Source organism: Synchiropus splendidus, chromosome 18, assembly GCF_027744825.2.
Source record: "Synchiropus splendidus isolate RoL2022-P1 chromosome 18, RoL_Sspl_1.0, whole genome shotgun sequence".
NCBI lineage: Eukaryota > Metazoa > Chordata > Actinopteri > Syngnathiformes > Callionymidae > Synchiropus > Synchiropus splendidus.
In genome coordinates, this window is record NC_071351.1 from 9655240 (window position 1) to 9681862 (window position 26623).

Below are 26623 nucleotides of genomic sequence, written 5' to 3' on the forward strand. Positions count from 1 at the left end.
GGACACACTCCACAATGATTTTGACTTTACTGTCTCATGTCTCCGAGTTTGTTTGCACATTTTGTGGAAAAGGGAATTCATCTTTTACCAAATTGAAACAGATCCATCCATCCATGTATCTTTTTTCATTGAAAAAAAACCCACTTTTTTCTAAATTATTTGCATGTCTTACGGTGTTTTTCTCTAAAGTATCTTGTGGAAAGAAGGTCCAAGAACCTCCTGCTAAAACCTCCCCGTCTCTCTTAAGTACTCACCTGCTTCCCGTAATGAAGACATATGTACTGTCCTAAAAAGCATTTCCTTAGTTCTTGCAGACACATAAATATGCAGACAGATGTTGCAGCTTGTGTTGCAGAATGACTTTCTCTGTTTTTAAATTGACTGCAGCTCTGAAATGATGAGGATAAGTGTTCCACATCAATTATGTATGCGTACATATATTATACTTTTATACTTGATATTTAAAAGGCAGTGAAATAGACACATGGTGCGCTATATCTGGTAATGTGATGAATGTTCTCTTGCTGGAGCAAAGTGCCATCCATGATGATGTGTGTTGGAGCAGTGAAGAGTGTGGGATCAGAAAGTCAACCGAGTTTGTGCGTGGCGTGCTGTTTACATACTCATGGGTGGCATCACCTGATATGATGCCAGGGTGCAGCTGGTCGTTGTGTGAAAGTTTTCCATGTTTCTTGTGGCGACTCACGGTGAACTTCTCTTTTTTCTTCAGGGGAAGCTTCAGCCCTGCGAGACTATGCAGCCAACACCATGAATGAATTTCTAGGAATGTTTGGGTATGATGACCAGCAGGTTCGTGATGAGCTGACAAAGAAGATCAGCTTTGAGAAGCTGAAGGCCGCTACCTCAGACCCCTCATCCCTCAGCAATGAGGAGGCTTCGCGGCGTGCTCGCTTCTCCAAATATGAAGAGTACATCCGCAAGCTGAAGGCAGGGGAGGCCCTCCCGTGGCCCCTGCACGCTTCCCCACCAAAACCAGATGACCTCAATGCAAAGATGGCCCAAGACAAAAGTGTGGGCATACTTCAGACCCCCGGTTGCCTCCCGGCAGCTGAGGCCCAGATGTACCCCTCCAGCTTGGACCAGAAGCAGCCTGGAGCCCCTCAGCTTGGCGCCACACAGCCGTCCAACCCCTCCCACATCCAAAACATGGCGTCCCGCTCCTCAAAGTACGATTTCTATATCCAGAAACTGAAAATGGGCGAAAGCCTGCAGCAGCAGAATGGAAACACTTACAAGCGCTCCTCAAAGTACGACTTGGAGAATATCAAGTACCTGAACCTGTTCAAGCCGGGCGAGGGCAATCCAGACATGGGGGGAGCAATTGCGTTCAAAACTGGCAAGGTGGGCCGCCCATCCAAATATGACATCAGAACAATCCAGAAGCTGATGCCGGGGAACCCTGAAACCTCCATGATGCCCAACGTTCTGGCGACAGCACCCGGGAACCCCGGTGCGCCCGGCGTGCCTGCCCTGGGAGCAGCCAGCGCCACCATTGCTCCAGGTCTCGCCATTGACCAGACTGGGCATCTCAGCTTCACCACTTCTGACTACCTGAAGTCCAGCTTTTCCAAGACTGACTCCATCACCACGGGCACCGTGTCCTCTGTTAAGTACGTACACATCTAAACACGAGCATCTTTTTTTATGAGATCCATTGACATCTAGTGGTCAAATTCACTATTACTTACAGTATCACCCTGTGGACAGCTGCTCTCAACAAGACGCCCCACACATTGCAAAGCAACTAACCGTTGCTTCTTATATTAAACAAAACTGAAATAGAGCTCGATTCCCTCGGAAAAAAGGTTAAGTGTATCGACAAAGTAAGCTCCGAAAACTGTCAAGTCTATTTCCGTCATGCTACCCTTCTGAGTGTACCTTCATTACTTCCAGCTACGTTTTGCCGACGACTAAAACAGCAGCTTGTTCATCACTCCACCGTTCATCAAATTTCTCATTTAAAGTTTATTGGTGGATTGAAGACATTTCCAGCTCCGTGGTTTCCTTTCCTCCCTCCCTCCTCCGAGTTCATGCGCAGCTGACATACACTTAACAGCTTGGGCGAGTGGGTTAGCCCAACGCAAAGGTAATTGCTACCTCCGCAGCGGCGGACGGGAATGCAGTGTGAAATAGTGCATCGCGCCCTGCAGATCCACGACATGATGAGTTGAGAAGGTGTTTACTCGCCGTAGCACTCCGTGGAGACTGATTTAGCACAGTCATCGCAAAGTGACTGACTTCTTTGGTTTGGCTAGGGTGTAACAACTCTCCCTTTAATTACTTCGGAGCCATGACTAACCTCCCGGCGAGTCACAGGGGCCGACTCCACACCGCCTGATGAGTGCACTTTAAAGCAAGCAAACGAGGGGTTTGGGGAGCTAGCTTATAGTCGTGCGCTATCACCAGCAGGAAACGGCTCCCACCGTCGGTTTGATTGGTTTTGACCTTGTCTCTAGTCAGACAAAACCTATCAAAGACTGGGCTCTGGAGCCCTCCGGCTCTTCCCCTTCAGGCTTGGGCCTTTGTCAGGCTGCGAGCCTGGCTGACCGATCCCCACTTGTGCACAGAGAGGGGATGCTGTGGAGAATGTCTGGCAGTGCATCCTCCCCTCCGGGCCAGATTAACCCCAGGTCATCACCCGTGTGGAGCTGCTCACATGGAGCTAAATGCCACCGCTGAAAGGAACCAATATTGGACAGTGCGCAGTCAGTGGCCGATAACGTTGTTAGCAGCTTCATAAAGAGTTTAGAGTAAACAGCTTTATGTCTCACATAGAGCGAGCTTGATTCAAACAAATATCAAAGTTTGAAATGCCTCTATCCAGCAGAGAACTGTGAAAATGAAAAAACGTGTATATATATATATATATACATATAAACAGGCTGCACTTCTTCAGTATTCCGTCGCGCTTTTGATCACAACATCGAATGATTAGTTGTGTACCGTCCTGTACAGACAATCCAAATCCACCCCTGCCAGATCCTTCTTTCTCCCGGCTCGCCATTATCCAGTTTTGCATATCTGAGCGCCTCATAAAGATAAATGTCTCATTTTGCCTCCCATTGGTTGAGAGTCCATGCATCAAAACTGTGCTGCGACTCTCCCTGATTCATGTGCCACATGAAAAAGCTGCGGTGCCACGAGAAAATGTATATTGATAGTCCCAAAGTTTGGGAGTAGCTTGTAAGTAAATACGGTGTCAGTTTGTTTTTATTAACAACGGGCCGCCCCACCTCACCATTAATCCTGTCTCTTTTGTGTTGCGTTAGGAATGGCCTGCCACCAGATAAACCCGCCAGCGACGACATCAACCTCTACCAGAAATATATTGCAAGGTATGCAAATGTCCCCCTGGCGCATTGTAACGCCGCACATGAATAAATGCGGCTGGGATTGAGACAAACCCTTTTTTATGCAGTGATGCTTTTTATTCAGCTGATTGTATGAAGCTGCTCGCCGTGTGGAGAATTGATAAAGGAAAGACCTGAGTTTATGTGTTAAGCGCAGGTGAGCGGTAATGAAAGAGGGTCGCGGTGGTGTGTTTGAATAAATTCTAGCAGTGTGTGTGTGGGGATGAAACTCTGGTGGCGGCCGTGTTGACATGGATGCTCCCGCTTTCATGTTAAAGTCATGTGAAGAACTGTGTAATCCATATAAGGTCACCGGATTAACATGGTGTTGAGTCAAATATTTACTGAAAACAACAATATTACTGTATATAGATGTCAATACGCTGCCGTTGAGCGTTGCATAAGGTCTGGTTCCAAAACATCCAGATAAAGATTTTACCAAATTTATCATAAGTTTTACTTCATGTTTTGAAAAGTTTTCAATAAAACAAGAAGAGACATGAATAGGTTTTAGCTTCTTAGCTTGACATTTCAAGTTTGAACTCCTGGTGCAGGTTATGCGAGTGAAGATACTGTATCTGAAGTGAATGTGCAACACCTGTGTGATTCATCCAGGTGACAAGTGTGAGCACCGGAGTCGTGTGTTATTGCCGCAACAAGTCCGTAGTCAGGATGTTGCTGTCCATGTGAAAGAAGCCGTATATTTTTTTTTTTTAACCTCGGAGGAGGTGGCCGATTTCAGAGAGAAAAACAAAAGGGAAGGGAAGGTCTCCGTCTATTCAGTGGACAGAGAACAATGGGGCCCTTTCTGGATTAATTTGGAGCCCACACTAGAAGGTGATTATCACTTGTTTGTTTATTCAGTTTAAAAAGAAAGAAAAACAGCATTTGAAAAGCCAAAGTGGCTTTGGCGTTAATGATTACTTCTCCAAGCCATAACATGAAGGGCACAAATCAAAGCCTTGGCACTGACAGACACACTCACACACACACACACACACTCACACACACACACACACACACACACACAAAACCTCTTCCTTGGACTGATTACATTTTGCAAGAAGATTTAATTAAGGAATTTTTAATGAGGCTTCTGCTGGCACTGCCAAGAACTGTTTTGATATTTGCGCTGCATAATGCATAAAATTTGTCTAAACATCTCGGCAGTTGATGCACGGGGAGGCTGCAGATAAGCCCAGATACAGTTTCAATTTCCGTGTTGGGTGGGGAAAAAAAAGAGAGAGAAGAAAGAAGAGGAGGGAGGGGAAAAACGGAAAGAGGAGAGCTCATAAAAAGGGCAGCAGTGAGGGAGAAGGTAGGAGTGGGGGTGGCATCTGTTCGGATCTGGGGGCTAATGAGGGCACCAAAATACTAAAGACCACTGTGTTTCGACACCGTTCTTGGGAAAAAAAGAGAAGAAAAAAAGAGGTTAATCGTCTCCCCTTACTAAAGCTGACTGGTGTTTGGTGGTAGTTTTAACTGCTTTCCTGCGCGCTTCTGCCGCGCCGCTTTGATCTGTGGATCTCAATTGTAACTGGAGATGCGCTGCAATCTCTGTATGCTGCTGATATTAATATTTAATCTGCTGCTGAATAGCAGCGGCCCATTAGGCCCCCTGACACAAGTGGGAATTGTCTAGAGGCAAAGTGATACAGCTGGGCAAAAGCAGAGGGGTGGGCCCCAGTCCCAGTGGGCATGAGGAGGAGGGGGGGGGGGTGATAAAAGTATTAATGTGTGCATGTATGAGAGTATAGAAAACATTAATGGCCGGGACATATGTCTGTTTTTTTGGCGCTGCCCAGTCGCAGGAAGTGGCTGCTTGTGAAATGACCAAATTATTTGGATAAGTATATGTGAGAGGTGGATTATGTTTACGTCACACACATGAAAACAAGAACAATTTTCGAAAAACTCAAAAGTAATGATGATTATTGTTATCAAAAAGAGAAGCAAAATACTTTTTATGATAAGTAATTCACTTAAAATGGACCTGTCATTTATATTATACATTGTCGTACGTTGAAAAGAGAACATTGTCATTCACTGCTTTAAAAAACGAAACCAAACATTTCAGTGTCTTTCCTGTTATGCGCTGTTATATCCGTGCACATTTGCAGCAAGACGCAGCACTAATGTTAATATGTGTGCAATTAAAGGCAAAAAGAAAGCAAACAATGCGCGTTACTGAAGAGCGCTGGCGTATTCCCAGTCTTCCTCCTGCCATGTCGACTCACACACAACTTCAAAAACAGTAGTGGATGTGCCGTTCAATTAGCTTAATGAACTCAGCAAAGTGATCTGTAAATGCAGCGCTGGGATAATCCCGACAAGAAAACGCCAAAAGAGAGATGGGAAAATACGATTTGGCCCCGGCCCTCCGCCTCCTGCCTCCCTCTCCACAAGCAGATGGAGTTTTTGGCAGCAGCAGAGCAAATGTTTATTTGTGTGTTTTCACTGGTAATTGGAGGATTTTAACAGTCATCATCGCCGGGCTTATAATCACCACAATAAAACCGTGGCAGCAGCAGTTTTTTCAACAGCGTGCCAGACTGAAGTGCAGTTTTCACCCCGTGAAAGAGTCCGGAGTGGTTTGTGGTGAAAAGCGCACGGAGCTCTCACTCACTTGACCCGTTTATTCTCCCAGTAAACCATATTAACCTGAGCACGCCGTTGATTTTCTTCAGAGAGTGAAGGTAGTGGGGGCCGCGCACGTGTGTGTGTGTGTGTGTGTCGCAGGAGCGCCGTCTAACAAGTGTGTCTTACAGCTGCTTTAGAAATAAAGGCAGGTAATTTGGCTGGAATTGGTGTGACAGGCAGGTAAATTGTCGCAGCCGAGTGGAAAGTCGAATCCCGTCTGAAGGTGTAAGATGTGTTACTTTTGAAGGTGAGACGAGCGCGACGCCTTTGAAAACTTCCTCGCCCTTTTGATTTCTCGCTGTTCACGGAATTTCAAATCATTTCTGCCCTAATCATCCCTAATTTGCTGTTGATTATTCCGCGGGCCCTGACTCCCCCATGTGCCGTCACGTGACTCTCTCCGGTGCCTCGTCTGCTTTTGAAGTGGGACTGTTCTCTTTCAGGTTCTCTGGAAGCCAACACTGCGGTCATGTGCACTGTGCGTACCAGTACAGGGAGCACTATCACTGCATGGACCCGGAGTGTAACTACCAGGTCAGTACTGTTTCCAAGAAGCCAAGTCTTCATCCTGTCCTTCTGTTTTCGCTCAAGTTTTTCAACTTCATGCTGATTGTTGGTTTGAAGCGTCTCAACAACATGTCTCAGCATTTTTTTTTTAACGTCACCGGCTCGCCAGCTTTTTTATTTGTTTCAAAACGATAAGAATTGTCATAAAAAAGGTGTCTTTTTCTAGAATATAATGAAGATATAAATAAATAATTAAATGACATAAGGTAAGTTCACGACTGACGTTATTATTTATTTATTTTACATTCAACTAAAGGGCAAATGCCTTATTTCTGGAGACATCCAAATGGACAGGGTTCATTGACACTATTTCACCTTGGATAGTGACTGACAAGGTTCTGGTTCCAGAACTAGCACTAGTCCTCCAATGGGCCTGCGGGTGAACACTGGAGTAGTACAGACACTTCTGGGAAAAGCGCCGGCGCTGGCAGTACCAAGCCCCATGCCAGACACAACCTGCAGTGCAGGGCTTGAACCGGGTTCTCTACCTTCCGGGCAAAAACAAAACAGGAACTTGAATTCCTTCGCTGTCAACGTGGATTCTGTGGCAAACCTTGTTTGTTTTGCATTTAGTGTGCAAAACGTCCTCAATATAAATTTAATAGCAGTCTGTCATGATTCATGTTGTTGTAGAGCCGCTTTATTTTGACATCCATGTGTCACCAGGCTGGTACAATATGTCAGCTTAATGCTGGGACAAGCAAAAATGTCGGCTGGGGTGTGTCAACATTGAGGAACAAAAGAACAGTCAATGGAAGTTCAATAAAAGCTGTTTTCACACTGAAGATCCTTTAAGACCAAAAACCAACGTTTGCACTTTCCCATCAGTAAATATGACTTTTAATATCCTGGATGACGACACCTGAACGCAAACAGGAACCCGTAAAGGATTAACTGTTTGGGTGAAGTTAAGGCAAATAAAAAGCTTGTTGACCAAAAGAGCTGATCCATTTGTCTAGTCTTTGTTTTTCGCAGGCGACCTTTTTATGACGTGATTATAACTAAGTGTGAGATATGTCTCCTATTCTGTCGGCAGGGCCTGGTTTTAATCCCTGCTAACATTGTTAATCATGTCCTGGTCCCACGAGTTGTCATGTATGGCGAAGGAAACACAAAGCAGATGATAATAGAGTCCTTGTGTTTGCAGTCTGGAGCCCGAGAGAGTGAGACAAATGCAGGTAGATTTGTCAGAGACGGCGAAAGGAATCCATGAGCCGTGCGTTTTTTCCGTCGCTTTCTGCTCAATTTTCCCAGTTAAACAATCTTCTGGCGTGTAATCTCTCTCGTCTGCTGGATAAATGTTATTTACGCACCAAAAAGCATCACAGATCAGAGCTTTGGGCTTCGGCATCAATCTTAATTCACACTCTGGTGAGACACGTTTGTGAGGAACACAAAAGAGAATGATTCCTTGTCATAGTTTGCGCAGTTTGTTCGACAATTTCCTGGCTCACACTCCACTTTTTTAGGTTCACTTGAGCATGGAAACAAATATGTTCAGCAGCCAGGGCAGTGGATGTAGATATTCTAGGAGGAAAAAAAAAAAAAAAACCCAGCGAGTGATAACTCATGAAATGTTACATGACACACACTCCTGGAATATTATCCCGCTGCCAGCCTCCTGACTACTGGCTGAGTCTGAGCATTCTCCTTTCATGGAGCGACAGAGTGTGCATCTTGCCACACTGGCGAGAATCCTAAAATAAATGTAGCAAGTGGCTCCCAACCTTCATTGCCACTCCACTGAAAATGAGCTCTTTTCTCCAGTCAGCTCCCGCCTGACTATTTTGGACGACACGATAGATCGGATGTACCTTGACCGCACTTCAACTTATCTTTCGCTCATCATCAACTTAGTTCAATGTACCAAAAACAGGTCATGATGATAAACTGAACTGATGATGTGACTCATGTGAATCCCAGAAAAGGAGCACATCAGATGTAGTGTTCTTAAAAATGGATGTCTAAACTTAAAATACTTTCTTTTGATCGAAGCCTGAAAGTAGCTAGTAGTTGTCATAATGTCATAATACACATTGACCGATCCGCCCAACATTACTGGAGCCATTTCAACATGGATCCGGGCTCTTTATGGCCCACCAGCCTCCAGCTGGACAACAGGTCCCAATTGGTTTCAAAGGTTTACGTGTAACAAGTCAACATGGCGCTATAAAAAAAAACCCCAGCTACTTATGATCTTTGTCGCAATCTGCTGAAGTTATCGGCAACAATCGAGCGACGGTCTCAAACCAATCTGCCGGATTGTTTACCCACACACCAGTCAAAGATTTTCCAAATATTCCGCGGGAGTCGGGCCAATATGGCGGCAGCTGTGTGAAACACGACACAGAGCAATTAGCCTACTTTGCAGAGCGATTAGTTGTGTTTTCCAGAATCTTCCTTTCTGATGTTTTTTCTCCTGCCGCAGCAGATAGACGTGGACTAAAGCAGAAGTGTCTCATTGATTCTCTCGTCTCCTCTTACCGGCTCTCTTACAGCAGCTTAAGCCCAATTACAGCAGATTTGGTTGCAGCCAGTCTCTGTGGAGCACTTTTTTCTTCCCCCTCTCTTCCCAACTTGTGCATAATTCATTTATATATTTATTTAGTAATTCTCGGAGAAGCGTCTCTTTGCATATTCACTCATCAGAGCGGGCGGAGTTCCACCGCGAGTGTCGGCGCTTTTAATTAAAGACGGAATCGTATCTCGGCGAAATGAATGAGAAAAGGCTTTTTGGTTGACTTGTTTGTTTGTTCGCCGTCTTCTTCTCTGGCGCACGTCTGTAAAACCATCTGCACGGAACAGGCTTTTTTTTTTTTTTTTTCCAGAACTAGAAACATCAGGACTGTGATCTTGCATGTCAATGGAATCGTCTTCATGAAAGACAAAACAAAGACACTGCCAGAGCTTGTTGTTGAACATGGTTTCAGATTTGAATTGGCCACGTTTAAATTGCCATTTCCAAAAGTGATGCCAAACCTAGCCTTGTATTGCAATGATATTTATATTATTTCAAAGGACAAGGTGTTTACTACTGAGAAGTACTTGGTCAGGGAATGCACCGTTGTTCACTGTTGGATTTCCCTCATGAACGTTTCAGTCTCTCACGCAGCTGCTGCTTCCACATAGAAAAAAGTGACTTGTCGCCGATTTGGGTTGAAATAAACTGCAAATTGTTTATGCCTATGCTCACCCTCAACACTCTCCTCATTCTCGCTCTCCCCCCACAGAGGTTCACAAGTAAGCAGGATGTGATCAGGCACTACAACATGCACAAGAAAAGGGACAACTCCCTGCAGCACGGCTTCATGCGCTTCAGCCCGCTAGACGACTGCAGCGTCTACTACCACGGCTGCCACCTCAATGGGAAGAGCACCCACTACCACTGCATGCAGGTAGAGAGACACACCCACCTTTCCTTAGATGAGAGAGTTTAAGGGATGAAATGTGATTTTTGATGTCATAAAGTGACCATGTTTCATCAGAAATACAGTCAAGATCTGAACTTTTCAAAGAGCATCAGCTGTGCGTGATGCATTATGGGACTTGTGGTGTAGACTTGTGAAGCAGAAAAATGAGAATAGTCATGTGACCCAGTGGCGGTTAGGTTGCCGGCACTGAACTGTTCAAACCAAAAGGAGAAGTGATGATGAAATTGAAGTGGTTGGCTCCCTCGCTCCTTAATTGGTATGGATAAAGTCCCCTCAGGTGTTTACATCACTACACATTTTTCATCTTTTAGTACCAAGCAACTGTTAAAGATGTTCTGCTTCTGTTAGATTTTTTTTTTTTTTTGGCTCTCATCTGCTTCTTTTCAAACGTCTCGCTGTCGGGGGCAGCAGCGCTGAGATGTATTCCGCTGTTGTCATTGTTATGAGGACGTTTCAGCTCTTGTTTGAACAGTGGCTGAGGACCTGCAGATGTTGGCATCAGCGCCTCCCGGTTAAAAGGGGAGAACTGGGGGCACTTTCTTCATCTTCTGACTTCATATGGAGAAGTCTGTGGAGCGAAAAATGGCCACGATGATACGCAAATGACAAACAGGGCTCCAACCAGACCAGTCCTCGCTTTGGTTTTTCACCAGAACAGAACTGAGAATTGCCGTATAGAAGTAAAAAAAAAAAAGTCGTGACCACAGTCAGTGTTAATTAGAATTTCCTCTGTGTTTTTTGAAGTCACGTGAAACCTTTTTCTAGGCCACTTGCATTGTCTTTTGAGCGATGCTCCACTTTTATTTTGTGCTTCATGACAAAGCACTGAGCTTAAACTCTGCATCGTAATTCATCTTTGTATAACATTTTATAAATAAATAAAACTATAGAGTTCCTGATTTTTTTTTTAATTTTCCAAATAACATCGCTGGCAAAAGATTAATATACTTTTCTTTAACTGTTTAAACCAATAAATTCTAGGAATTGACTTATACTGAGCTTCATTCATACGTCATTGTTTAGGTTTAAAAGCAGAATTGTTCCCTCCTCTGCAGGTGGGGTGCAGCAAGGTGTACACCAGCACCTCTGATGTCATGACCCATGAAAACTTCCACAAGAAGAACGCCCAGCTGATCAACGACGGTTTCCAGAGATTCCGTGCGACGGAAGACTGCGGCACCGTGGGCTGCCAGTTCTATGGGCAGAAGACAACACACTTCCACTGCAGGTGAGCCAACCACTGCTCAGTGACTTTCATGTTTGCATTCAAAGTATTGAATAATGGAAAGGAAATGGTCAATTGAGTCCTTTGATTTGAAGTTTGGAATTGTAAGTGCCAACGTAAAGTGGGTATGTTGTTGTCCCTCAATGACTGGCTCAGGCGTCCTGGCTGCACGTTCACCTTCAAGAACAAGTGTGACATTGAGAAGCACAAGAGCTACCACATCAAGGACGACGCGTACGCCAAAGATGGCTTCAAGAAGTTCTACAAGTACGAGGAGTGCAAGTACGAGGGCTGCGTCTACAGCAAAGCGACCAACCACTTCCACTGCATCCGCTCCGGCTGCGGCTTCACCTTCACCTCCACCAGCCAGATGACCTCACACAAGCGCCGGCACGAGCGCCGACACATCCGCTCCTCGGGGGTGATGGGCCTGTCCTCCACCTTCATGGCGCCCAAGGACGAGCCGGAGGAGTCCAGCAACGACGACCTGATGGACTTCTCCGCCATCAGCAGCAAGAACTCCAGCCTGAGCGCCTCGCCCACCACTCAGCAGTCCACAACCGTGTCGCACCTGATGGCCACGCCCACCACGGTCGTCTCCGCTTCCTCGCCGGGCCACACCCTCAAGTCTGCCCCCTCAATTCCTGGCAGCGGTCAGCGCATGTCCACGCTGCTGTCCCAGGCTCTGCCCAGCAATATTCCAGTGGCGCTCGCCCTCTCGAACAGCAACCCGTTCTTCCCACTCATACCTAGACTTCCTCTGCAGCCCCCAACACCCGCTGCAGCTTCCCTGATCTCCGCTGTGTCCTCTGGAGCCCACTCCATGTCCACCGACTCACCAACTCAACCGGCAGCTGGTGCCGACAGGACCATGGTGTCCACCCCGACCTGTTTCACCACCTCCTCCATCATGGAGAAGATCTCTGCCAGCAAAGGTCTGATCTCACCGATGATGGCTCGACTTGCTGCTGCTGCCCTGAAGCCCTCAAGCAATGCAGACACAGGTCAGTCCCTTCACTTCCATATTTTCCAGAAAAATTCATGGAAAAGTATCGACAATTTTAGACAAAATAGCTGCGAAATAAAGAAGCAATAAAAAGCTTGAAAATATCACACTTTAATCTGAAAGAAGACGTTTCCTCTCATGATCCCAGGGTTGTGTGTGAGATCAGAGAGTGCAGTCAGAGGTCACTTCTCTCATGATGCCGCTGCTCGGGGAAAAAAACACAGGGTTTTGAGCTTAAAGGGACGCACTGAGGCCAGGTCCTGTGCTCTGGCTTGTTATTGTGTTGATTGTTTGTTAGATACCCACAATCCATTTGGAGATAAATGCGCTGACAGAGGCGAGTGGAGCCTGTAACAGTCCCTCCTGATGCTGCAGAGGGGGCTCGGGGGGCTCGTGTCCAACATGTTTCCTCATCATCAGTCTCTTATCTGCGCCTCTGCTCGTTCCACCAAATGGAGGTGGAATGAAATTAAGTTCAGAAATTGCAAGAACAAAAAAAAAAAAAGAGAAAAAAAAAAGAACATTTTCTCTCTCCCCGCCTCGTCACACTGATAAAAAGCAGAAATCGCTCAGGCAGAAATGACTCAGTGTTCTGGAGCTGAGAAAGTGGCTGTTTTTCGGTGACTGATACGCACCTGCACGCCTCAGCGACGCCGCACCGTCTGAAATTTTGACAAAAAACAAGTCAATATCTGCTTAGCATAAACATCAGACGTTTTCCAGGTAATTGTTTGTGTTCATCATTTTGCTGCAAACAAGCCTGAGAATGAAACGCAAGCTTTTAAATAGATAATAGGCTGCTCCTCAATTCAGCAGTAGCAGCGGGACCTCCGGTGCTGAGCCCGAGCAGGTGGGCTGCAGACTCCGACTGTATGGGGGAGAGATTCCGGATAGTGGGAACGGGACGGATTAGAAATCCACCCGGTGTTCCTCCAGCAAGGAGGGAGCCGGGCACCTGCTCCTGGGGGGGGGATGAGCAGCACTGGGCTGTCAGCCTCTACTCCACCTCTGGGCCTCCAGCAGGTAGTCTAGCGTCTGTAAAGGCCCCCACTGTGGGTGAGGGGCCTCCACAGATGGTGCTTCACCTCCCCTCTCAACAAGAAGCTGGTGAATAATAAAAAAGCAGCTTGAAATCGCTCCTCACTTCAGTTCATTATTCATTTTAAATTAAAAATCAGGTTTAGCGTGAGAAGAGAGAAGATGTATAATACATTGTAGAGAGGATATATAATATATGTAAATATAAAATATATAAAAATACACACAAGTAAAATGTAAAACTGCATTTTTAGAAACAATAGAGATAAAATCAGCAATTGAATACACAAATGTGAGTAAACAAAAAGTTTTTGGCTTTCACACTGGAAATGAGTTTCAGTTTGGACTTCATCAATATTCCTTTTGGTTATTGTTTATGCAGTATAATCCAGTCTGGCCAGGGTTCTCATGCTTCTCGCAGACAGACCTGGTCTGACTTGAGAACAGGAACCAGGCCTTTAGGTTTTTTCTGCATATTTTTTGAATGTATGAACAGGGACATTTGGGGCTAAAACTCAGAGGAAGTGGTTTGCGCTTCTCTGTCTGTTGTGGCCAGCCTTCGTGCTCTTGAACATGCTGCACTCTCTTTGGCTTTTTCCACGGCTTTCTTTTAATGAATGTTCCACTTTAATTTACCCCCTCACTGTTCGCACAGATCCCAGCTCATGAAGAGTTTACTAATTAGACACGGAGTACAAATGATACGGGGCGAGCGCTGTATCTTATCCCGAGTAATTACACGCTGCTACATTATTTCGGGATCATTTCCAGAAAGATGCAGATTCCAGTCATTTGTACTGGATGCGAGGGCGACGGAGCTGAGGCATGGGTCGCACAGAAGGGTGTTCCCGCCTTCCAGTGACCACATGCGAATGCATTTGTCTCAGACTCCACACGCAGTATGTGGGTCAGCCATGACATGAAGTGGGACTAGGACTCGGTTGGGCTGTGAAGGGGATGCCTGTGGAGGTTGTCCGCAACAGTTTGACAAGGCACAGTGGTTGAGAGGTGGCTAGAAAGTGACGTCAGCCTGTTTGAACATCGGAGTCGCCTTGTGTGGCGCCTCTTCGTAGAAAAGAGCTGAGCCAGAAGGCAAGCCTCTGAGAATGTCATTCAACCCTATACAACCTGTCTGAAAAGATATAACACAATGATCTATAAAGATGAGCATGACTCCATTGGAGACTCAAAGTAGAGCCGCTGGCGGGCGAATTATAAGACGCGTAAACGGAAATCTTAAACAAGACTGAACAATTCTTGACAATCACCGTTGCCGCTCTCATTTCCTCCCAGACTTGATTTAATTGTGGATGACAAGGCAGGACTAGTTCATTTTGGGTGCACTCGATCAAGTTGAGGGTGGGAGAGAGGGGGGTTAGATGGACGCATCTCCTGACCTCCTGTCAAACGTGAGACTTCTTTCCCCCTTCAAGACCAACCCCCCTCAGGAAGCCCCCTTGCGTTCCAAGGCCTGCGTGTTCCTGATCCCCCTTCACATATTTGGCCGTCTTTCGGGTTCAAGGGCGAACACTTGACATTGCCCTCTCACAGTCACCCCCCACCCCCACTTTTATTACCCCCTTAAAAGCCTCCGACTTCTCAGTGTTGCCTCAGGACAAATTAATATTTCAGTCTCACAGGACTTTCAGGGCCAGGATTCGTCATCGCACTCTTCAGCTGCAGTTATTTATTTATTTATTTACAGTCTTTCGCTAATTTGGAGGAGAAGTGCGATGGAGAGGTCACGCTATTTGAACCCATCTGATTGGCTGTCAGCTCCAATCTGACCGACGTAGTGCCCGCTTTCCTGGTGGGTACGCTTGGTGGCATGGACTGCTGCCCGTTGTCAGGCCAACGCAGAGCCGAGGAGGGGGGGAGGGGGGTGGGAGGGGGCGGGTCGGAGACTGCCACTCTCCCTCAGCATTAGCATCTCACTTAATGACCAGTTAAGAGGCAGCCGGGCAAATGAGTTGTGACAAGTGCTGCAGAAAAAGGAGTCTTTTTCCCTCATATCGCCCGCCTCTCAATCACCGCTTAAAAGGCTTGACGGCCGCGACATCATTCCACAATAATTATCGCGCGGAGAATCGTCTGGGGCCAGGACAGAAGTCAGATCGCATCTCGTCACGGGCTAATAATGCTGACCAACAATAACTTTGTTGTCTCTGACTCCGGCTTGGTCCTCAGGGAACGGGCAGGCGGCCTCAGCCAACCAGTTTAGTCTGGCTCAAGTGAAGCAGGAGCCCGTGGACGGAGCCCAGCAGGAGTCCACGCAGGAGCACAGTCTGGACCTGAGCAAGAAAGAACACAGGTGAACAGGCGCGTCTGACACGTGAAGTGTGACATCATCAAATCTTTATTTAAGCAGTCGATTTGCATCTAAAGGAGGGAGCAGCAGTGGAACCCCGCTGCCTCGCCTGTGACCCCTTTAATAGATGTGGTGTCAACCATGTGATCTGTGTGAAATAAATGAGCGAGCGTCTCCGCGTTTATCTCCATTTTTGAGCGAGAAGGATGTTTACAAGGACTTCAAGCCCAATCTGCCGTCCAACCCTTATTTCTCAAGAAGACAGTGTTTTTTGTCTTCATTACAGGAGCCCGGCGCGCGCCCCTGATAAATCGTAATATTTACTGTTCTCATGCAAATCTTGACTAAACATTGTTCATTTTCCTTGTTCCAGTAATGAATCAAATGGACACCCTGTACCGGGGAATACATCTCTTTTATCCTCGCTTATGAATAAGGTAAGATCCATCCATCACGCGCCTTTCATCCCCAGACAAATTAGCGGGACACGGAGGGGGCCTGTTTGTTTTTTCATGTTTCACCGCTAATAAGATGAGTTTGTATCATTTCAATTTTCCTGCCATTTTTCACTGGCTGTAATTTCCACGTCTCACAAATTAAAATAATGAAGTAGTAGCGGGCTGCCACGCCAGATATATAGAGATGTTTGTTTTTTGATGAGCTGTTTTGAACTCCACATCCATTTTTTTTTTTCTCCTCGATGCCTTTTCTTCCCCGTCCTCCTCCTCCTCGTTTGGCCTTTTATTTATAGAGTTTGTAAATTATTTGATTAAAAAGCCGGCGCAGGAAAAATTACAAGATGACTCTGCCCTCATTTTTTAGCAGCGGATGGAAAATTGAAAGTTTTTTTTTATTCAGGTGAAGATAAAACTCCATCACGTTGATGATGTAATGACAGAGCTGCGGCAGATCCCTCTCATTTGGCAGCAGCTCAAGAGCTTCTTTTTCTCACACACACACACGCAGTCTTTTCCAAATTTCTCCTTGGAGACGTGAACTCTCCCTCACTCCTCTTTGTGCTCAGACGTTGACTCTTGTCCAACAGCTCTTCATGCCGTGTTTCCGCGGTGTGATTCGGGCCGCTGCGTTTCACTGGCAAACTGTCTTGGCCTGAGCTCAAGCAAAAATGTTGTTTTGAATATTTTTTTTTTTGCCTTGCCAAGTCATCTGTCTGTGTGCGGAAGTGAGTGAGTGAGTGAGTGAGTGACGTTGTGCCTTTATGCCTGCAGATGACACACGTGAACCCGGCTCTGTTCAACTTGAAGACTGAGATGGAGGGAGGTCAGGGGGCCGACAACTCAGAGGCAGCACAGTATCTGAACAGAGTGCTCAAGAGACCTTTGGCTGAGAAACCTACTGAGATATGGAAGACATACCTTCGCAGGTATGCAAACATCTTCAAACGTCAGTGACAAGGCTGATGCTCAGAGGTCTTACTGACTTGTTCGCATGTCAGGTTTGACACCGACGACTTCTGCGAGGCTCAGTGCGACTTCCTGCAGAAGGTCCACTTCCACTGCCTGGTGGACGACTGTGGCGCCCTCTTCAGCACTGTGGATGGTGCCATCAAACACGCCAAGTATGTGTGGTGCTTCTTTGCTCAGTGCATCTGCTGACTCCTCCAGGTTCAAACGTCTGTCTTCTCCCTGGCAGTTTCCACCTGAGAGCCACCCTGAAGGTGAAGTCTGAGCCACATGGCCCCAGCGAGGGGACTCCGCTGCAGCCCGCCGCCCCCGTCTCCATGGCCAACAATCCCTCCATGGACATGGCACAGATGAACTCCTCGGGCGGCTACAGCTCACCACCTCCCTCCTTGCTGGCGTGGAAGCAGCTGACCGGCAGCATCCCTCAGATGCCGGCCTCCATGCCCAACCTGCCGGCCAGCTCCCCCCTAGCCACCACCTCCTTGGAGAACGCGAAGCCTCAAGTCAAACCTGGATTCCTGCAGTTCCAGGAAAAGTAAGAACGTTTTGCCAGCTTTCCCCTGTGTGAGAACAACCTCCACTGATACCACGTGTCCTTCAACTCTCTTACTAAGTGACCCATGCCTGGCAACAGACTGCAAGTATTCCAACAAGTTCCACTTCCACTGCCTGTTTGGGAACTGCAAGTACGTGTGTAAGACCTCCGGGAAGGCGGAGTCTCACTGTCTGGACCACATCAACCCCAACAACAACCTGGTCAACGTGCGAGACCAGTTCTCCTACTACTCTCTCCAGTGTCTCTGCCCCAACCAGGTGCGCGGTGACTGATCCTGACAGTGTTTTCTAAGCATGAAGTATTCTATCCATTACAGCGGTATTTGAGGTGATTTGACTGGAGGCTTTCACACACTCGCCGCCTTCCATCTCTGCTGGGAAGACAGTCAACTCACCCCAGTAATGCCTGTTTATATGTCAATAATGTCATTTTGACTGCCGCATTCTCCTCTCAGAAAAGGCCAATTTAGCTGATATTAGCCAATAAATCATTGTCAGCCGCTCGGTAAACAAGGCTGTCGAGAAGAGGGCAAAAATCAGGGGAATGCTCTGCAAATGAAACCTAAATGGCAGCCCCCTGCCTGCTCTCATGCGCCCGCGTTTAAATGAATTCATTAATGTGTCGAAAATCATCCTTCTGAAAAAAGAAAAGCCCTCCCCCTCCTCCTCCTCCTGTCTGGGCTTCAGGCTGCTCCCAGCACTGGAATTGTTCGGAGTTGTTTCCCACCTCCAACTCACCAGCCATCAACCAGTCCCAGTTAGTTGGGAACCAGTGACACCACCTGTGTATTGATTTATGATTATGTTTCCTCTCTAGCACTGCGAGTTCCGCATGAGGGGCCACTATCACTGTCTTCGGCCCGGCTGCTACTTTGTCACCAACATCACCACAAAGCTGCCATGGCATGTGAAGAAGCACGAGAAGGCCGAGCGCCGCGCCGCCAATGGTTTCAAATACTTCACCAAGAGGGAAGAGTGCGGCAGGATGGGTAAGAAGTTCTGACTGTGGACCTGTCGGAATGACACTGAGCAGTCAAGTTACGAGTCGCTCACTGAGATAAACAGTGGTGTGGCTGGATCAGGTACCGCATCATTGTAAGAGTAGATGCACAATTGTGGAAGCTTGGAGGACCTGGAGCTGAGCAACAGGTGTGAGGGGGTGCACACAGGTCAGGCAAGCAGAAACCGCATGGGTTCAAATCCCACTCGAGCCAAGTGTCTTCGTGAAGTTTTACAGCTCCCGGGTGCAGTTGTTGGAGAGGAATGTGCTGGCAGCCCAGCGTGAGGTGTGAAGGTGAGCTGGTGTAGTGGTGGCTTCAACCGAGTCCTCAGCAGGCAATGCAGCAGTGCTCGTACGCCTCGATTGGTACCGAGTTCGAATCCCACGCTCCCCCGGTGATCTGGATCGGCCGTCCTGGGCGCAGGTCGGGGTGGGGGCTGTGTCCCCACCTCGGGGTTCAGCTGGTGACTAGAAGGGCTTATGACAAATACTTCCAGGCTCCATTGGAGTTTTGAAAGAGGGGTGTCTAAAATGAAAAAAGTTGAGAAAAGTTAAAATGTCAGTATGATGAGTTGAAGAAGCCACAGAGGAGAAGTCACAAAATAAAAGTTGCATATTTAAAAACACATGTCAACTTAATACTAGAGCAGCCGCTGACCAATATTTACTACTTTTTCCTTTGTTTTCCTGCATGTTGCAGGATGGGAAGATTCCGAAGATGACTAGTTTCTGGAAAGTAAAAAAAGAAAAGTTATTATCAGCAGCGAGTTCTTGTTTGCACTAAGTTATGACCACATTGTGTTTTGAAATATGCAACTTTTTTTTTTCCCTCTCAAAACTCCATTCGAGCCTAGAATTATTTGTGATAAGCCCTAAAAGTATCCAGCTGAAGTGTGCCCACGATCCAAATCACGGGGGTAGCGTGGGCTGAGAAATTTGCCTGAGCTGTCCCCTCACACCTGTTGCTCAGCTCCAGGTCCTCCAAGCTCAGTTTGCTCTGAAAATGATGTGTGGAGGACATTTGAGTCATGGAACCAGAATTGGCCTTTACCCTTAAAATGACATTCTGGGATTGAAACCCATGCAGCTCGTGCTTGTCATACCTCAGTGAGCTGTCAGATCCAGACACGTGCTTGACTGGTAGCCAAGTGTGTACGATACGATGATAGGGACATATAGAATAGTGGATGCACCCAGTCACTGAAGCTCCCTCCAAGTCAGAGACACCACAGTAGAATCAGGACAATACAAGAATATTGTTGAAAAACAACACTCTTCCAGAAGCATGAGCTGTTGTGAACTGAGCCGACCAAACTGGTGTGTGTCAATCTCAGATTTGTTTACCTCTCCACTGTTAGAATTGAGCAATTAGATTTGTGTTTGCCAATTATCCGGCTCGCCTGGTTCTGCCTGTTGGTATTGTGAAGCTGCTCTCATCAACATCCTATAGGAACGAATTAAAAAGTGTTGTTTTTTGTTTTTTTTTCTGGGTGCTTACACAATCTTTTCAGCGCGGTTCAGAAACAAGGCAAACAACAACAGGCCCGAAACAGCTGTTTTTCGGTCGGCGGCATGATCTGCCAACTGCATTGTTTGCGCATGAGGGGAGGGTGAAACACACAGGAAGGATTACCAGCGCTCGCACTCCAGTCATAAAGAATTGATGGCTTGCCAGTATCCATGGCAGCGACATTAAACTGAACACTGCTGATGAAGTTACATGGTTTGGGCCTCACAAAAGACGCTGCATGTCACCGGGGGGGGTTTACTGTTATTTGCTCAACTTTGCCGCGCGTGTGCGCTGAAGCTGTTCAATGACACGGACGTGTTGTGCTCTTAAAGCAGCTGCCATGGTGACTGACATGCTGGCACCTGCCCGGCATGTTACTCTTTCAATTATTTCTGCCTGCCTTTTTTTTTTTTAAATGGTATTTGATTAAACAGAACATTCATTTAATTTGAAATCATAAAGTAATCAGACTGGTTAAAACAGGAGGCAGCAGCAGCGCACAACAATGCAGAACAAAGGAGCACCAAAATAATAAAAAAAAAGACAATGGAGATACTTTGAAAAATGAATTTAATATGGCAATAACTGTATATTTACTTTGATTTGCACGGGGTGCGCATTATTGGCCCACAGAAAAATGTATTTATGTAAATTCCTAATTGAATAAAGCATGTCAGTGTAATAAAAGAGCTCGGCAGGTTTAGTGCACAGCAGCCTCCACTGGCTCAGTGTGACACCGCCGTGATCTAATATTCCTCCCACGTCTACACCCCCAAACACTTTGGAACGCGATCCCTCTTTTGTCTGAGATATATCATGAAACTGGAGACAAAAATACCGTACGTTTCTCTCGTGCAGTGTTGCGCAATACAAATGTAAAGCCGTTCATTTTGAAGGCCGTGTCAGTGGTTCCCTCGCTGAAGTTGATCCTCTTCTTGCAGGCTGCAAGTACAACCAGGTGAACAGCCACTTCCACTGCATCCGCGAGGGCTGCCAGTTCTCCTTCCTGCTCAAACACCAGATGACCTCACACGCACGGAAGCACATGAGGAGGATGCTCGGGAAGAACTTTGACAGAGTCCCGTCCCAGGTACGGACACACTTTGTCACGAGCAGCGCGAAGGATAATTATCTGGTGGGGGTGGGGGAGGGGGACTTGTAATGCCAGGTGTTGAATACTTTATTGAACTGAATTCCAGCAAAGTCAAATTCCTCCCACACCCTTCCAGACCGACTGCAGAATGTCTCTGCGACTGGCGTTCACGCCTCTGTGGCGAGTCCTGAACACTGCGCTTCTCTCTGAAGCGTCACTGCAGCGAGGTTAACTCAGGTGCGGCTTTGTCTTAGGGTTCAACCGAGGCAAGTCGACGACCGATCTGAGTTTGTTAACTTATTGCTAGTGAGAATTGTTCACTGCATATCTGGTCTGGTGTCCAGCAAGGTCGAGCGGTGCACAGAAAGTGCCCTCAGGTTCAGCGTGTCTCATCCTCACCTGACCTCCAGAACACGCTGCTCCCAAAGCTGCCAGTCTGGTTCAGTTGACTCCTTGTTTTTCATTCGGAAAGGCTCATATCATGACACAACTATGCGCTTCTTTCTTTCAAAATACCTGCGTTGAGAAATGCTTGGTGCCACGCCAGCAGCCAACACCTGACTCATGACACGTTGCGCGCCCGCGTGCTTCACAACACTGTCGTGTCACGCAGGTGATGCCTCTGGTCCAGAGGGGAGACGAGATGCAGCACGTGTCCAACATGGCGTCCGGGCAGGCCGGCGGTCATCTGGACATGGGCTCCGGCTTCTCCTCCTCCGGCGTCATGGACGAGACCGACGACTACATGGACTACACAGGAGCGGGGGGCAGTCCGCTGGGCCTGTCCTCAGAGTCCTCCAACCCAGACCGCAGCTGCACCAGCACCCCAGTGGGACACGACGGCTCGCCGGCAGGTGAGCGGCGCCCTCTTCCTCCTCCGCTTCATGTTAGCTCACGCTGGGCTGCTTCACTCAGTCCCATTCTGCAGAAACACATGTGAAGGAATTAAATCAGAACCAGGGAGAAACAAAGATCTGTAGACCAATCCAAACCCGTAGCACTGAAGGTCACCTGGCTTGGGCTGGTTATATAGATCCCTGCTAACTGTCAATAGTAGCCTCCTCCCTCCCTTAGTTACAGTGAAACTCTGCCTACATGTTTTTTTTTTCAAATGTTTTTTTTTGTGTCATTTCTCTGGTGTTGGGGAAACTTGTCTGGCAGGGGCCTCATTTTGTATCATTCTCTTATCTTTATCTTTCCCTTTTTTACCTCCCATCCCCGTGTGACTGTGTGTGTGTGCGTGCGTGTGATGGCTGTCTCTTCCCTTCCTTCACCCTCTCTGGTCGCCCTCCAGGACAAGGCTGCCCAACCACCACCTCCGCTCCCACCACCCCTGCTGACACCCCCCAAACTGCACCTTCTTCTAGTTCTTCTTCCACCCCACCACCCCTCCCTGCTCTGCCCCCTCACTCTGTCCCTCAGCCCGGCCTCCAGTCGCAGGCTCCGTCCCCGACTCCCGCCCTCCTCCGGCCCCCTCTCCCCTCGCTGCCATACCTCCTGTCTCCATCCTGTCTGTCATACTCTCTGCTCAGCGCCTCTCTGGGAGCCACTCGGAGTGTTGTCATGCCAACCAACACACCAGCTTTCAGCCCCATCATTGCCACCCCGTCTCCGGTTAAAAATGACGTCCCTATAGTTCAGGATGCTGCAGGTACAGACCACACTGCAGCGCAGCTGATGATTGTTGTTGTTGTTGGGGTGTGTGCAGCATGCAGCGACTCTTTTCGAGGTCAAAACTTGGGGCTGCATGACGACAGGAAACAACATGCTAATGTGGCCAGCACATAGTCATAAAAGCCTCATGGTTTCATGATGAACTAGTGGCCAGTCAACGCAGTTCTGGACTTCTCACAGGCGCATGCTCACATGTCTGTGTTGCGGTACTTCATTGGCATCTGTGTGTCGATCGAAGAGCAGCGTCTCGTCGGACGCCTGCAGGACAAAACTCTGGGCTCATTTAGCGTCTCAACCGGCAGCTGCTTGTTTTAATCGAGCGGTTTATTGGGGCGGACGGTTTCATGTTGGGCAGAGAAGGAAGCACAGAAGGTGGTCGCCCCTCGTAAAACACGGCGGAGACCAGAGGGTCGGCCCAGACCCTCGACTCCGCCAGTGTTGGGAGGCGGTAAAAGTGCCTGTAAAAGTGCCACGTAGCCGAGTCAGTCCATCATCTCCCACCAGTCGTGCCAGCAACTCGCCCTGCAACTGAGAGCAACTTGTGTCACACACTGTTGCCGTTGCTTTTGCTAAATCCCTCCCTGTCTTGCAGGCAACACCATCTCCATGCCGGCAGCGACCGGAGCCAAGAAGCGCTTCTGGATCATTGAGGACATGTCGCCCTTCGGCAAGCGCCGCAAGACGGCGTCCTCACGCAAGATGCTGGACGAGGGGATGATGCTGGAGGGCTTCCGGCGCTACGATCTCTACGAGAACTGCAAGGACACCAGCTGCCAGTTCTCCCTGAAGGTCACCCACTACCACTGCACTCGGGAGAACTGCGGCTACAAGTTCTGCGGTCGCACACACATGTACAAGCACGCGCAGCACCACGACCGCGTGGACAACCTGGTTCTGGACGACTTCAAGAGGTTCAAGTCCACCCTCAGCTGCAACTTCCCCGACTGCCAGTTCTCGGGCAACAGCACCCACTTCCACTGCCTGCGCTGCGGCTTCCGCTGCACCGACAGCACCAAAGTCACGGCGCACCGCAAGCACCACGGCAAGCAGGACGTGATCAGCGCCGCCGGGTTTTGCCAGTTCAGCTCCAGCGCCGACTGTGAGGTTCCAGACTGCAAGTATAAGCTCAAGTGCTCCCACTTCCACTGCACCTTCCCGGAGTGCAAGCACACTGTGGTGGGGATGTCCCAGATGGACTCACACAAGAGGAAGCACGAGAAGCAGGAGCGCGGCGAGATGACCTCATTGTCACCCCACCAGGAGGTGCCGCACCACCTGGCGCTTCCTCCTCCGCCGATAAGTCTGTCTGCTTCGACGCCTGCTGGCCTGAAGGCTCTGTCCCACGGCATCAGCAGCAGCGCCCCCTCCATGATCTACTCCTCACTCTCCGAATACCACCCATTCCCGCCGGCCTCCGTCAACCTGGACAGCTCCCTCAACCTGGGCACCGACGCCAACAGCTCCCTCTTCTTCCTCAAGAACGCTGCCGGCCTCGGACTCAGCGACTCGCTGGACCTCAGCAAGAAGATCCACCAGGAGGCGGCACACTGCGGCCCTGCTCACAGCTCCACCCCCCCTCTGGGCCTGTCGGCCACCCAGGACGACACCACCGGCACGTCCGCTGACGCCGAAGACGACCTGTCGCCCGAAGACGAGGCGCAACCCGATGACAAGGAGGAAGAGGAGGAGGACGAGGACGACGACGAAGACCTCAACAGCGACTCGAATGACGAATCGATGGCCGACGGCGAGAAAGACTTTGGGGACAACTTCGATGCTTCCGTTAACCACACCGATGCTTCCCAACTAGACAAAGAAGAGCCGTGAACGTCGCGGCCTCACCAGAACCAACGGCCCAGAAGGACCCGCGGCCGTGTTTACACGACCTCCAACAGGGCGAACTCATTATGCATTAAACAAGGACACGGACGCCAGGCCTCGCGTGAGCGCGCGGCGCCCATGTAAAGCATTTTACTACACATCAGTCGTTTTCGTGTGCGTGCATGTTTGACTTTAATTTATTTTTCCCCCACTTATTTTGTGTGTCGACAAAAAAAAAAAAGAAAAAACAGATCTCTATATAACGATATTTGTGCGTGCGCGTGATATTAAACGTGGACTCCTGAAGGGGACGAGCGGCGGGAAACTAACGGTGGATCTTTTTACTGTATTACAAACGGCCGGAGGAAACGTGGAGACTGGTCGGGAACACTTCTCTCTGCTAGGAAACAAAACAGAAAAAAAGACTCCCCTGTCCTGCCCCCTGCTGTGGAGGACTCGTGTGTGTGGACAGTGCACTTTTCTAGACCATGATAACAACATATTTAAAATATTTTTGTTACCATTACTGTGTAGTTTTGTTGTGTCGTTTCGTCGGAAGCATATCGATCGGAGAGGTTGCGATTCATGGAGGGTGGGGGTGGCGGGGCTGAACAGAAGAAATGATACGTCAATCAGAGGTAGCGGGGGAGGGGCGGGGGAGTGTATTTAATATTGAAATTGTACAGTGCAGAAGCGCCCGGTCGGCGCGTCTGTTTGTTTTCCACTCACTCTGGCTGGTTTTATTTAATATTTATGTGACCTTCCAAAAAATACTTTTAGGGTGTTCTTGCACTTTTTAGTTTGTAACCGTCTGAAAAAAGAAAAAAAAAGATAGATATATATATATATAAATATATATATCGTCCAACAGGGAATTTTGCTTTAAGGATTTTAGTTCACTTTGTTTGCTTTAATGCACAAGTTAGCAAAGAGTTGTGATTTTATTTAATTTTTTTATTTGTGTGTGTGTGTGTCTGATCGGAGCGGGACGCGACCCGCGCGAGTGAGAAACACTAATGCGGACTGTGATTTGAATTTACTCTTCCTGTGTCTTTACTGTAAAACTAAATTATACATCCTGTTTATATGTACGACCTGCGGAGCATTGGAAATGGAGGGGATATGAATAATAATAAAGGTGTGACCATGATGTTCCTCCTCACGTTGTTTTGAGAAGTAAACAAACAAAAAAAGGTTGTACAGTATTTTCCTCCTGTAAAAATAACTATATATGAACAAAATGCTCTTTGATGAACTTCCTTTAAAAAGAAAAAGGTAAAAAAGGAGAAACGAGAAATAAAAAGTCAAAAACATTCTGGTATCTTCAGAGTTTGCTGGTGTGACGTTTTTGAACAGGGGGGGGGATTTCACCGGTTTCATCCTGGCTGTTCAGCTGTTTTACTGGCTTAAAACTACAAAATAGCTGGGTTATTATCATTGGATTTTCACTTTGGTTGAGCGTAAGGGTTAAGTTTAGCTGCTGGTTGGGTTTTTGGGGGAGAGGCTGGGGAAAGGGTTATGTCAATGACGGTCCTCACTAAGATAGGAAGACAAATATATGTGTGTGTGCGTGTGGTGGGGACCAATTCATGACGAAACACTACACTCGTGGGGACCTTTTACTGGTCCCCACATGTCCACACCTCAATTTGAGGATGAAGACTTCAAAATAACCAGGTCATTACAACTGGGTTTCAGTTTGGTTCAGAGTCCTGGTTCAGGTGAGCCATGTGTTTTGGATGGTTCGGTTTAGGTGGAGAGGCTGGGGAAAGGGTGATGTCAATGAGGAACCTCACAATGTCCCCACAGGGACAGCAATACAAGCAAGTGTGTGTTGGCGTCTGAACAGACCTGTGGCTGCGTCCCAGCTGCTTCGATTCATATTTCATGACCTTGCCAGTCCCTTGTCGGCACATGGGCTACTTCTTTTTAATCTGAATTTCACAAAGGAGAGAAACAA

At 47.9% G+C, this 26623-nt stretch overlaps 1 protein-coding gene across 4 annotated transcripts in view; it reads left to right on the forward strand.

Moving 5' to 3' along the window:
* Positions 1-26142, forward strand: part of casz1 (castor zinc finger 1) — a 153027-nt gene extending 126885 nt beyond the window's left edge. The window contains exons 5-21 of one of the 4 annotated variants that reach the window (XM_053850147.1): positions 731-1631; positions 3291-3356; positions 6455-6545; positions 9809-9973; positions 11065-11237; positions 11391-12238; positions 15466-15589; positions 15960-16023; positions 16816-16970; positions 17043-17165; positions 17240-17545; positions 17625-17823; positions 18383-18554; positions 21017-21165; positions 21782-22022; positions 22463-22819; positions 23435-26142. In XM_053850147.1, the coding sequence (XP_053706122.1) occupies positions 731-1631; positions 3291-3356; positions 6455-6545; positions 9809-9973; positions 11065-11237; positions 11391-12238; positions 15466-15589; positions 15960-16023; positions 16816-16970; positions 17043-17165; positions 17240-17545; positions 17625-17823; positions 18383-18554; positions 21017-21165; positions 21782-22022; positions 22463-22819; positions 23435-24669 (5369 nt within the window). In that variant the 3' untranslated portion in view covers positions 24670-26142. The remainder of the gene's footprint in view (positions 1-730; positions 1632-3290; positions 3357-6454; positions 6546-9808; positions 9974-11064; positions 11238-11390; positions 12239-15465; positions 15590-15959; positions 16024-16815; positions 16971-17042; positions 17166-17239; positions 17546-17624; positions 17824-18382; positions 18555-21016; positions 21166-21781; positions 22023-22462; positions 22820-23434) is intronic. The other 3 variants (XM_053850149.1, XM_053850148.1, XM_053850150.1) reach the window with 3 other exon arrangements.
* The last annotated feature ends 481 nt before the right edge of the window (positions 26143-26623 follow it).